Consider the following 13,704-nt stretch of genomic DNA (forward strand, 5'->3'; position numbering starts at 1 on the left):
ACATGGAAATGGGTGTAAAAATGGACATAGTGTCAACCAATATTATTGTGCAGAAAAAAATGACAGGACAATGTTTTGGGGAAAAAAGCCATAGATTTGCATTTGTAAAATATCATAAAAATCCAGAGTGATCAATTTCAATGACTCACCCTCAACAAAGAGTCCCAATATCACCAGCAGTAGAATGTTTGACATCATCATAATGCTGCCTGTGTCAGTGTCTGTGAAAGGACTGGACAGTCACTGATCAGTACTGGGGGTCTTAAAGTGTGTGGAGCAGTGAGGCAGGACAGGTATGCAAAGCCCCTTCCTCTATACAAATCCTGTCACACACATTTAGAGGAGCTCTGATGTGTGAACAGCAGTGGGTCTATAGAGGGCTGGGACATGTGCAATGTTCATTGCTATTTTGACCTATTGTGATGCAGGGACTGGATGCCCCGCCCAGCTGTGCTCTCTTTTCTCTCTCTTGTGACCTGTGACCTCTCCCAGTTCCCCGTGTCTGCAGGGCCATGGACAGCAAACGCAGGCCAGAGTGGAGCAGGCTGGAAAGCATCCTGTAATTACAGCAGTTATTCAGTGATTGGGAGCAGGGTCAACAGCATCCTGTAATTACAGCAGTTATTCAGTGATTGGGAGCAGGATGAACAGCATGTCATTACACCAGGGAGCAGCCCAGACAGAGCTCTGTGTTTACACCAGTTACTCAACACCTGGGAGCAGCCCAGACAGAGCTCTGTGATTACACCAGTTACTCAACACCTGGGAGCAGCTGTCCTCCAGGAGTGACTCCAGCAGCACTTAGAGGCTCCCCAATGCCAGATAAAAGGGCCACTGCCCACAGCCTGGGGACCTCAATGTGGGACTAATCATTATTTTACTCATTCATATTTTATTAAATATTATATTATCTTCACTAGCAGGATAGAGTCTCGATTCGAAGTGAATGAAAGAGTGAGTATCTTTGTTTGAACAATTGGAAAACTCTGCTGACTGTTGAAAGAAAGACTGTTTCGTTTGTCTTATTGCTGTGTTACTACATCAAGGAAAACAGTCGCTTTTTTTGCATTCTTGAAAAATTATTCAAATAAATTGTTTCACATTAATTGCCAAAATCTGATTCTGTGATTCAGTCCAGAGAAACTGTGATATCATGTGGACCACATGGGAATAGAAACATCTTTAATGACATGAATTTGGATGTATGTATTGTACTGTGATGTTGTGGTACAGGAGTGTGTGTGGTTCACTGTGTGATGTCTGTGATGTTGTGGTACAGGAGTGTGTGTAATACACTGTGTGATGTCTGTGATGTTGTGGTACAGGAGTGTGTGATACACTGTGTGATGTCTGTGATGTTGTGGTACAGGAGTGTGTGTGATACACTGTGTGATGTCTGTGAGGTTGTGGTACAGGAGTGTGTGTGGTTGCCATTGAGGTCTGACTGGTTCACTCAATTTAACATTGTTTTGACCCTTGCCCGTCCGATCACTAAGTGCTGTTCCTGTTTGTTGGCTGTGTACCTGTCCGACCTGATGAATAAAGATCCCTCTTTCTCTCAGTTTCTCAGTCTGCATGTGATTCCAGTATTCTGGTAACTGTTATCCCCAGTGTAACAGATTTACTGCCGACTAAAAACTAGCGAATAGGTTAGGTTAACATGCATTCAGGTATCTGGTTTGCTGATGCACATATCAATCATTTCAGGAGGACTATAAATAGGCTGCAGCAACTAGGTCCATGGAAATGCCTTAGCTGTTGGAGTTCTTGTTCTTCCCTGCTTGTGTGCAGGTTCCTGTCCGGCTTCAAGTTCACCATAGACAAAGTGGTGGAGCTTGAGACTCTGCACGTGCATAGCCTATTGAGGACATTGCTAGCTGCTGTTTTGCTGATATTAGTAATTCGCGTTCATCTCTCAGTCTCCTTAAAGAGCTAAGGAGCGTGTATACCGGGGCTCCAGTTCTATTAATACGCCAGTAACTGGCTAAGTGGAGCTCCGGCCGTTTGTGTTTTAAACCGTGTTGTACCCGCCTCTTCCCTGGGGTTCCATATTTATTCATATTTTAGTAGCTATTCCTACTATTGACAAACCAACTGTTGATGGAGTTGGGGCTTTGGGGCGGCTTACTGTTTACATTACAGTGCGTGGTTTGGGGATCTGGGTTGGCGTGGAGGTCGTTGCGGTGCCGTTCTTTTCACTGCATGCTTTTGTGTGTGTGTAGAAGTTGAATATTTTGTGATATATTCAGTGTCTGTATCTCACCACTTTACAGTGTGTGTGTGTGTGTGTACCTGTGGCACCTTGACGACCGAGTGACCTTTCGGTTCCACTTCCGGTAAGTCCTCCACCCTCCACAGACTAGTACCCGCACGCACCCAGTAGCGCCCCTTGTGGTGGGGAAGACCTACCGGATAATTTTGTATTTTTGGGGATCCCGTGGGTTTTTGTGTGGGTTTTTCTATTGTGTTTTTAGGATTGTAACAAATAAACTGGATGTTTTTATTATTGAATCCACATCTCTGTTTGTTCATTTAGTTGAACGTACCGATGTGGGGATTGGTCATAAATCCTTGATTTGTACAAACTATTTATTTGGGTGTAATTCCAAAGGTGGCGTAATCAGATGATGTTACGCCAGATCACCCTAGGAAACTGTAAGCCAGTCATAAGGAACATTTGGTCTCATGCGCTGGTCAGCTTGCTGACTTCCCCCTCCTGGAGAATACATTGTTAGCCCCCACCATTGGCACACATGCCTGTGGGGGAGAGCTAGAGAAGGATTCTTAGAGGCACCTTCTTTTCTCACATTCCAGAACAGGAATATTGGAGATGGTATAAAGATGTTTCATGATAATCCCAGGTCAGAATATGTTGATGTTTGGTGTTATTCTGCTTGGTTCAGTGTGACTGGTGTAATGGTCTAGTTTTTGTAACAGTCTACCTTTGATATCACAACCATTCAGGAGCCAAGGGGAAACTGGGCAAAAGCTGTCTCTGTAGAAGCCATGTGTTTTAGCCCCCTGCCTGGTGGGCCTAGCTGTAAATTATAGATGGGTGACTCACTTTTAGGGTCAAGAACTAAGACCTGGATTTCGGAGATAAGGAGAAGAAACCAAACAGTCTGGAATGTCTCCTTTCCTTTCATTCACCCAAATCAGGTTTATCCAAAAGGTATATTACCATGAGAGGCACAAAAACATATTTACAGCATAATGCAGTTATCATGAAAACTCCCAACTACAGCATTCATAGATATGATGGGGCGGCCTGTAGCATGGTGGTTAAGGTCAGGAAGGGCTGCCATGTGTGAGGGGCCTGAGAGCTGGGGTTTCAATGTTGTTTAGACTACCTGTTGGGGAGTTAAGATGTATGAGTGGTCCAAGGCCAGTTGGGTCATGGGAAAATAATCCTCCTGAACATTGGTGACCTCCCTGTGACCCCATACCTGGTCACTTCCAAGGGGGAAGACTCCGGACAATGCCACAGTGCCCTCATTTTGGCACTGCTGTCATTACACCGGTGACTGCTCTCTTAGATTAAATATTCAAAACTGCTATTAAGATAGTAAATAGACCCGGTAACACCTTGAAAACATTGCCCATGTGATCTTTGTATTATTGCATTAAGTCTTATGTAATGGTAACAGGAATGCATGCATGTAAAATGGATAATCAGGAGGGAAGTTTCATGATAACTGCAACATAATAAAACATAAGGGTAATCTGTTTGGTATGGATGTGATCTGATAAAATCAAGGAATCTGATGAGATACATTTCATACCAAATGGAATTTAATAAACTATAGTTTCAGTATCCCAAGGGAAAACCTACACGTCCTCTCCTGGTAATAATCTCATTTTCCCTACTCAACAACCCCCAACGGTGGGGGTCTAAATTCCAGATTTGACCACCCCTCCAGGTTGATTTATGGCACTGCCGCCTGGTTTCAAACATATGATTTGGCATAAAAGCAAGGGAGACAGACCAATCTGGGAAGATCGTATTCGACTTCCCACACAACATAACTTGTGTATGTATGTATGTATGTATGTATGTATGTATGTATGTGTAGCAGGGGAAGATCGTATTCGACTTCCCACACAGCATATTGTACGTGTATGTAAGTATCAGGAAGATCGTATTCGACTTTCCATACGGCATATTCTATATTCTGTATATGTGTGTAGCGAAAGCAGGCTGGGTAAGATTATTTACTCTATACTTTTTACTTTCAATTTGTCTAATTGTAATTGACTGATATTCTACGTTAACTGCCTACCTGTCTGCAAATAAACTATTTTGCTTGTAACTTGCGTGATCTCCATGACTCTAATTCATCTTGTACCTTTTCAGCCTAAATTACAACTGAAATACTCAGGGGGAAATGGTGGCCAAAGACCGACCGATCGGCGGGGCGGCACACCTGTGATAGTTCTAAGTTGTGAGGCTAGCAATTTCTGTCCCTTAAAGGGTCGGGCGACGCAAGGCTCTTGTAATCTGGTGCGAAGGGAACCCATGGGCGTTACAGCGGTGGTTCCTGCCAAATTAACTCTAAGGAGCCCAGACAATGCTACGCCGACCTGGGCTCGCAAATATCATGGTAGGTTTGCATGTATTGTGTTGACTGGACCCTCAGCCTCTGAGTTCTCCACCGAACTGAGATTTCAGCAATAATGCTAATCCCGGGAGCATCTATTGAGTAATGGTGGCGCAGGTACAAATTGAATGTAATCACTCCCGAGGTCCGCGTAAATTGCAAACCCAAATTTCTAAATAATATTTTAAATGGAGTCAGATAAACGAGTAAAACTATAGTAACCACCAAGCGTACCAAGCGGCCCCGTTTGAGAACGGAGAATATTAAGAATTGTACTGATCCGTTTCTGGCCAGCTATAAGCGGGATATGGGGCAGGTCAATCCATATCCGACCCATGGCAACGGACCCAGTATATTCTTAAACATAATTGTGCTCTGTTCTTGTACGGAGGATAATAATTAACCCAACTAATGTTCTCCCAGCAACGCCAGAAGGACAAGCACGCAAAACCGCCTTCGGCCCCCGCTAAATTCCGTCATTGGGTTAGCTGTGGGGTTTTACAAAACCTGTCAGAAAATCATTGCTACTGATCAAGGCAAAATTAGGTCTGCTTATCATAAAGCAAATTAAAAATGAATAATTAATCGCACAACTACCCCTGTGACAATAACGTCATTTTTTCATTTCTTCTGGATCTATGGAAATTTTATACAGAATGTTTAAATATGTTTAAAATGAATTCTTCAATTGAGGGAAAATAAAATAACATTCATGAGAAGAAACCCGTATCCCCTTGCCGATCAGCTTTCAGAATACCATCGTAATGGTCGTTTCAGAATTCCACTCAATTGCCACTCAATAAGACTTCTCAAGATTTTCCGCAAAAATAATTGGAAATTCGATCAGTTGTTATACAATAATTTTGCTGTAAGTTTTTGCGAATTGCTAGTATTGTATATTTCACATTATATCTTATTACAACCGAGTCAGTCATTAAACTAAAAATAAACATGAATCTGAAAAGCTCAAGAGAGTAGGATACATTTGTGTCGGATATGCCGACATAAAAAGCTTCGGGTATGCTTTTACACATTATAAATGGTTGACTTAAAATCTGCGTGAAGTCAGAATGAAAAAGGCTTTGGACGGCAGTGTCTCTTGAGCGAGAGGTTTTTGTACGGCTGGTGAATGAGTCTGTATCACTGTGGTGGACTTTCGGTGGCGGAACAAAACTGTCAGTTGGACGTAAGTAATTTCTCTTTCACATATATCCATATCGATGTTTGTGCTTTATTTTTAAATATATTGTCATTTTACGATGTTAGATTTCGTTCGTAAAATTTTTAATAATTCTCGCGATGTTTAAATAACAGGAATCATTGTAAGATTAGCCATTGATTTAAAATTATTTTAAATCTTGCCCAAAGAAACGCTCAGTATAGCAGAGTACATTTGGGTATGATATATACAATCGAAGAAAATGTTACACATTTTTACAAGCAAATGATTGACTCGTTTGAAAAGCGCCGTGAAGTTGCACTTGAACAGGCATCGGACGGCAGTGTCTTTTGAGCAAGAGGTTTTTGTACGGCTGGTGAATGAGTCTGTTCACTCGGGTTCACTTTCGGTGGCGGAACAAAACTGCCAATTGGAAGTAGCCTAAATAATCTCTATTTCTGATAGGCTTCGTTCACATCGATATTTTTACTGTATTTTGTTTTATATATGCAAGTTTCCGACGTTAGATGTTGGTTTAATTACTTTAATAAGCTTGGCAATTTGAACTAGCCCACTAGATTCAAACAGTGTTTTTAGCTATCGCATTGATGTTTAGAATAGTCCTGAATGAACTTTATTCCGTGCAGTGTTAAATAAATAGCATTGGTTCATTCGGTGGAAGCAAATCGGCTCTGTAGCAGTTTGAAGTGCAGCCAGATGCTATTTGTGTCACATTAAATTAAATGATAGAAAGTGATGATTTTGACTATCAATCATAACCGGACTAATTCTAAAACTTAAAATTCCGAAGTCAAAGAGTTCTTTATTTCACATAGTTGAATAAAATAGAACCGTTCTTGGCAGCCTACACGTTATGGTTGTATTGCTGATTAAATTCGATCTTTTTATGATATTCGACTTCATTTTTGATAATGTTATAATTATAATATATGACCGTATTATTGGATGAATAACACGTCTATTAGATGACACATTTCTGTTCTGTAGTCCCAGGCTCGTGTCATAACGTTCCGTAGCTACTCGAAACCATTGGTTTGAATAATAAAAAAACGAGAACATTGTTGCTGAATTAGTTAATCATTTGAAACCGTTTTTTGATATTATTGACGTGTTTAGCACGTATTTATTTACTAAATGAGACGGACCACAAATTAACGTTATTCTGTAGGTTTTCAGAGCATAATACCATTATCTATTATTATTTTGTAATAATAAAGTATGAATTATAAGGAGATAGCAATAAGATATCCAACAGATTGAGATGCAAAAGTGGAGCAAAATGCAACTGAAACTCCTAAAAAACAGTTTTGTTGTGGTGATGAATTTTTCATTGTAAAGTGCAGTCACAGGTTCTGGTAATAATGGAATCCAAGTAGAAAGAACCTTAAAACATGTCAATGTGCTTTATGCTGTACAAGATGAAGCAAATCAGGATAAATGATCTTCAGCCACTGCCTATGAGTAACACCTGATATTCTCTGTGTCTCAGTCATGTGTCATTGTAAGGACAGAATGATTGACACATGGGGGTGTGTCCACTCTCTGACCTCACGTCTCTCTGTGTCTCCCAGGTGACACAGTTCCCACCCTCACAGTCCTGCCCCCCTCCAGTGTGGAGCTGAAGCAGGGAAAGGCCACACTGGTGTGTCTGGCCAACAAGGGCTTCCCCTCAGACTGGACTCTGCGCTGGAAAGTGGACGGTACCAGTAGGAGCTCGGGCGTGGCCGGGAGTGTGGGGGTCCTGGGGAAGGACGGCCTGTACAGCTGGAGCAGCTCCCTGACTCTCAGTGAGAACGACTGGGTGAAGGCAGGGTCACTGACCTGTGAGGCCACAAAGGGCTCCTTGTCTGCCCCCCCTCAGACACTGAGGAGAGCCCACTGTTCTTAGTAGGCCGGGTGGAGGCCCAGCTCACACACTCTGGTCACACTGTTTTTACCCTGTTCTGCCCTCAGCCTCTCTGCTCCTTACTGCTGTCACACTGAGCTGAGCCTGTGTGTGAATCCTTCCCCCAGCCTGAGCTTTCAGTGCTAATATCTGACATGTGCTCTGCTTGTGCTCTTCAACAAATATGCCTTCTTATTTGTGATTGAGTGGTTTTGAGAATAGCTGTTAGATCAATATCATTGACATAATAAAGACTCTTTGAAGAACTACTGTGTCTCTGGCTGTTATTTTTTTTTAAACATTCGTGCTTCTGATGGTCCTGTGGTTTTTGGGCTGCCGTTTCTTTGATTAAATCATAATTATATTCTTGCCACAAGAAATACTTTTGCAAAACACACACACATTTACAAGTGATGATAATGATAGATAGCTTTAAGTAAATTGTCAAAGAATAGATAGAAGAATAGATTTATTCATATAATTCATAATTGCCTGATCTGTAGAGTGTTGCTGACATAAGTGTCCGGACAAACCACACACAAATGCAACCTGAGTATGATAATTACTTTTATTGATTTGTCCAAATAAAATTACTCTTGAACCTAATCTATAGAAATGCAATTTGGCAAAGAATATGGGGCAGCTATGTACTTATAACCTTGATTTTTATATTATTTATGCATAACTTGATGCATTGTTTAAATGTTATTGGGTTTTTACTGGTCGTAGTGGACTCCACGAGATGGAGGTGATAAGAGACTGTGTGTGAAGGAACTGATCTGGAATCAGTTCATAGTGCTCTCACACAGAAACTAGATGGAGGAGATAAGAGACTGTTTGTGAAAGAACTGATCTGGAATCAGTTGAGGAGGGGCAGTCCCAGCTCTGGAGGCCTGCTGAGAGGAGCAGTGATGTGTGCAGCATGCTCAGAGCAGTTCTGTACAGCAGGATGTGTGCTCAGCTCACACTAACCCCCTGGGGACGGCCCAGACACCTGGCCACAGTGCTGCTCTATTCTGAGATTGAGTCAGTCCCATTGAGGGACAGCAGAACCAGCCTGCCCCACCCTGCACATGCAAATCTGAGTTTCACCCCCACAGCCCAAAATACCCACCACAGAGAGCTGTTAGAACATGAGAGGGTGGAGGGGTCATTTCTGTAGTGAGGTGAGAAAGGGAGGGGGCTGTACCTCACACCTGCTGTAGCATCAGTCTCAGATTAGAGATTTCATGTCTGGAGGTTTGGTTTTGTTCATTCTCTTACTTCTGATACATCAATGTCAGCAAAGGCATTCATTATGCAAGCAGAGAGGTATAATAGAGAGGAGAGGTGATCACCAAGAGGCACATCTAAAGTAAAGATGTCAATGAATAACACTGTACATGAATAGTCTTTATGTTCACATGGAAGCACATAGAGATGCAGTAGAGATAAGCATTATGGAAGTGCAAGTTCTAAAGAGTCTTGAGACTGAAATGGGCTGCTGGGTAGATCACTCAGTAAAATGTCCACTTGCAGTAAGTGAGTGAGCAGCATGGTCTCAGGCTGACTGTGACTGGCAGTCCTGCAGGGTCGGTCCATGTTGGCTTTGTGTCACCTAAGGGGCTTATGGGAGGGATTCAGTCAGCAGGGATAGCAGTGTTCATTGCTGGAGCGCCCCCTGTTGGCCGTCTGGGTGCCTGTGGCGTGCTCTCTGCCCCTGTTGTGTGCATGTGCAGCTTGTGCCTGCAGTGTGAACAGAAGTGTCTGGCTGGCGTTGGGTGTTACTTTTGGAAGAGAAGCTCCAGTCTTCTGCTGGTAGGATATGACCATGCTTGGACGTAGTTCACAAACGGGGCGTTCCAACTTTGGTGGGATTGGAGATGAAAACAATGAATGACAAGTGAACAGATTTGCACCAATGCATTCAACACTTCAACATGGTGACATATCCCTGTGTGGGTGCATTACTTATTCATTCTAAACCTGTGTGAATAAGAGATGTCTGTTTGTTTACATATCCCCTTTTAGAAATTGAAAGTACACAATACAACATTTGTTCACTGAACTCACACATTCTGTTCTGGTGATATCAATTACTGAATCATGCCTGAAATACAATGCATGTGCACGTCCCTTGAGTTATAAAAAATCCCCTAAATTAATAGCATTTGATATTTTCATGCTGAACATTCTTTTGTTCATGCTGGTTTGTGCAAAGTAATCTGATGAAGGGGGTACATAATAATATTATTTGAGACTTTTATGCTTGTTAAGCACTTAAGAAAAATGCTTTGTATTCCCTGGTGTGTGTGATACAGTCATGCCCTGACCATTTTTACAAAAATGATGATCAGGTCTATGTAAGGATTCACATCACAGTAAAATCTGATTCTGTGATTCAGTCCAGCAAAGCTGAGAGTCGCTTGCATAGCATCTGAACAGAAACAGCTTTAATGACATGAATGCTGATGTGTGTATTGAACTCAAACCCGCTGATATTTCAAGTGATACTGTGTGATGTCTGTGATGTTGTGGTACAGGAGTGTGTGTGATACATTGTGTGATGTCTGTGATGTTGTGGTACAGGAGTGTGTGATACACTGTGTGATGTCTGTGATGTTGTGGTACAGGAGTGAGCGTGGTTCAGCAGCAGCTCTGCTATGGGTTCTGTATGTGACACAGAGCAGCTCCTCTTCAGCACAGAGAGGTGTGTGTTCAGGGCTGCAGCTCATTGTCGCCCCCTACAGCCCTGCTGGCAGTATTGGTGTCAGAGATCAGTGCCTCCCCCCTCAGCACCTGCAGTAGGTCCCAGCTGCAGCAGTGCAGTCTCTGTGCAGTCTGACTGAGGGAGGTTTTTGTACGGCTCTGTATCACTGTGTGAACACCCAGCTACCAGGGATGCTGTGTAAACTCAGACAGTAATACTCTCCTGCATCTTCAGCCTGGACTCCAGTGATTTTCAGTGTAAACTGAGTCCCAGATCCACTCCCACTGAAACGATCAGGAATCCCAGACTGGCGTGTTGTGGCTAATTTAATAAGAAGTTTAGGAGCCAGACCAGGTTTCTGCAGGTACCAGCTGAGCCACTGGCCATTGGAGTCGCTGTAAACACTCTGACTGACTGTACAGCTGATGGAGACAGTGTCTCCCTGCTGAACAGCCTGAGCTGATGGAGACTGAGTCACAACTATATCTGCCATTGATTCTGAAAAGGAAAACAAGGAAATGTAGGTCAATGGATAATAGTATTATAAAACAACACTGTTAAATTCTGACATATTTCAATATACAATCATGGCACTGTTGTGACAGGGTTGTATTGTAAAAAGCAAACAAATAAAATGTAAAATGTCACCAAAATCCTAAGATAAAAGGTATCTGTCTCACCCTGTACAAAGAGTCCCAATATCAGCAGCAGTGGAAAGACTGACATCATCATAATGCTGCCTGTGTCAGTGTCTGTGAAAGGACTGGGCAGTCACTGATCAGTACTGGGGGTCTTAAAGTGTGTGGAGCAGTGAGACAGGACAGATATGCAAAGTCCCTTCCTCTATACAAATCCTGTCACAAACAGTTAGAGGAGCTCTGATGTGTGAACAGCAGTGAGTCTACAGACTATTCACTACTATTTTTAATCTGTCTAACATTCTTTTATCAATATACAGTCCCCGCCAAAAGTATCAGAACAGTCATGCCAATTTCTTTGTTTTTGCAATACACTGAATACATTTGGCGTTCAGGTATGTAAATGTAAATAATTTACATACAAAAACATTGGAACTTGCTAGAATATCCCTTGCTTGCAATCTGGTTTTATGATGCTTTCCCAGGCTTTTACTACAGCCTCTTTCAGTTGTAGTTTGTTGTCTGTTTTTTTCCTCTCAATTTTCTTCTTCAGGAGGTGAAATGCTTGCCATCAAACTTTGTTCCAGAACTGTTGTGGCTCATATCTGCACTTCTTTGCCAATTTTAATCTTGCCTTCCAATTCTTACTAATGATGAGTGGTTTGCATCTTGTGGTATAGCCTCTATATTGCTGCTCTCTTTGAATGGTTGATTGAGATATCGTCCTGCCCTTTGGAGATTGTTTGTGATGTCACTGACTGATATTTTGGGTTTTATTCTCCCCAGCTCTCACAATGTTTCTGCTCTTGTTTGCCTTGGTTGACCTGTTTGATGTCTTTTGCTCAGTACGCCCCTTCTTTCTAATATTCAAAATGGATTGTTTTTCTCTCAAAGACAGCTCTCTGGTCTTCTTGTTGGTGTATCTTTTCTAACACAAATGCAGTCTTCATAGACAAAACCCCAGGCTAAAACAAGACTATTTATTGTTTAACCAATCAATCTAACAGGACACATCTCAGCAACAAGAAAAACCTGTCAGTCACATGTTCCAATACTTTTGCTCAACTAAAGGGCACAACTAAAGGGCACTAACAGGACACATCTCAGCAACAAGAAAAACCTGTCAGTCACATGTTCCAATACTTTTGCTCAACTAAAAATTGGATGGTCTGATACAAAAGGTATGTTCAAAGTTGTTTCACAAATCTAGATAAAAATACCAGGAAATAAAAGCTGAAATCTGTCATCTCATGTACATATTTTGACGTCAAACTCAATTGGCATCAGTGTATTGCAAAAACAAATGAATTGTCCTTGCTGTTCCAATACATTTGGAGGGGACAGTATCTGCTTCTGACATTGAACTGTATGGGAATATCTGTATATGGTCAATAAGAGCTGAAGTTACATAAAATAACATGAGGGCATAACATAACCATTCTGGCCCTTCTCTCATTAACAATCTGTTTTTGCCTGCAGAACTGCTGCCCACTGGATATTTTATGTTTTTCATAGCTTTCTCTGCAAACTGTAGAGACTGTTGTGCATGAAAATTCTAGGAGATCAGCAGTTTCTGAGATACTCAGAACACCCTGCCTGGCACCAAAAATCATTCCACAATCACTTCCATCTAATTTCTTCCCCATTCTGATATTTGGTCTGAAGAACAGCTGAACCTCTTGATCATGTCTGCATGCTTTTCTGCATTTAGTTGCTGCCACATGATTGGCTGATTAAATATTAGCATTAACAAGCTGGTGTACAGGTCGACCTACAAAAGTGGTCACTGAGAGTATGTATTGAATACATTTACATTTTGTGTATGCTCATGACAGTCTTTTATGGGAGCTGAGAAAGTCAAGGGCATCAGTCAGGAACAAGGAATTATTCAGTTAGTTTATCCATGATGTACTAAAAAGTAATACAAAGTGAATTGCTGTTTTATTGTGTTTATTTCCTGATTCAGTGAAGTCCTTCTTTCTTTTTACTTACTATTGTTTTGATATCTACACAACTGATAATCATGCTGGGATAGGCTCCAGCCCCCCTGCGACCCTGTTCAGGATAAGCGGGTTCAGATAATGGATGGATGGATGGAATTTTACAATTTGTAAACTGGGCTCACTGTAAAAAGAAATACATTAACCATTTTATTGCTGGGCAGCACGGATGGTGCAGTGGGTAGTGCTGCCGCCTCACAGCAAGAAGGTCCTGGGTTCGAATCCCTGTCGGCCGGGGCCTCTCCGTGCGGAGTTTGCATGTTCTCCCTGTGTCTGTGTGTGTTTCCTCCGGGTACTCCGGTTTCCTCCCACAGTCCAAAGACATGCGGGTTAGGCTGATTAGAGAGTCTAAATTGCCCGTAGGTATGCGCTGAATGAAGCCCTGACGGGACTTTATTACACCCCTGTTTCTGAGTTGTGCATTTTGGGTCCAACCCCCCCTACGCACCCGTCTCATAGATTGCAGACAGACTGCAGATGATGTGCTGACATTAACATTGAGAGAAAGTGCATTAAATTAGATTCAATAAAAATGAGAGTCCTTATTGCACAACAAAACTCAATGTTTTAGAGCAGAGCCACTTAGTGTTACAGATCAGTGCTCCTCCCTCAGCACCTGCAGTAGGTCCCAGCTGCAGCAGTGCAGTCTCTGTGCAGTCTGACTGAGGGAGGTTTTTGTACGGCTCTGTATCACTGTGTGAACACATATTTACT

At 42.2% G+C, this 13,704-nt stretch overlaps 1 gene segment (V, D, J or C); it reads left to right on the forward strand.

Annotated features, from left to right (window-relative positions):
* The first annotated feature begins 815 nt into the window (after positions 1-815).
* Positions 816-7,845, forward strand: LOC133114147 (Ig kappa-b4 chain C region-like). The segment is given in 4 exon segments: positions 816-859; positions 1,792-1,849; positions 5,733-5,784; positions 7,350-7,845. Coding segments are annotated over 4 exon segments (471 nt in total).
* The last annotated feature ends 5,859 nt before the right edge of the window (positions 7,846-13,704 follow it).

This window comes from Conger conger, chromosome 16, assembly GCF_963514075.1.
Source record: "Conger conger chromosome 16, fConCon1.1, whole genome shotgun sequence".
NCBI lineage: Eukaryota > Metazoa > Chordata > Actinopteri > Anguilliformes > Congridae > Conger > Conger conger.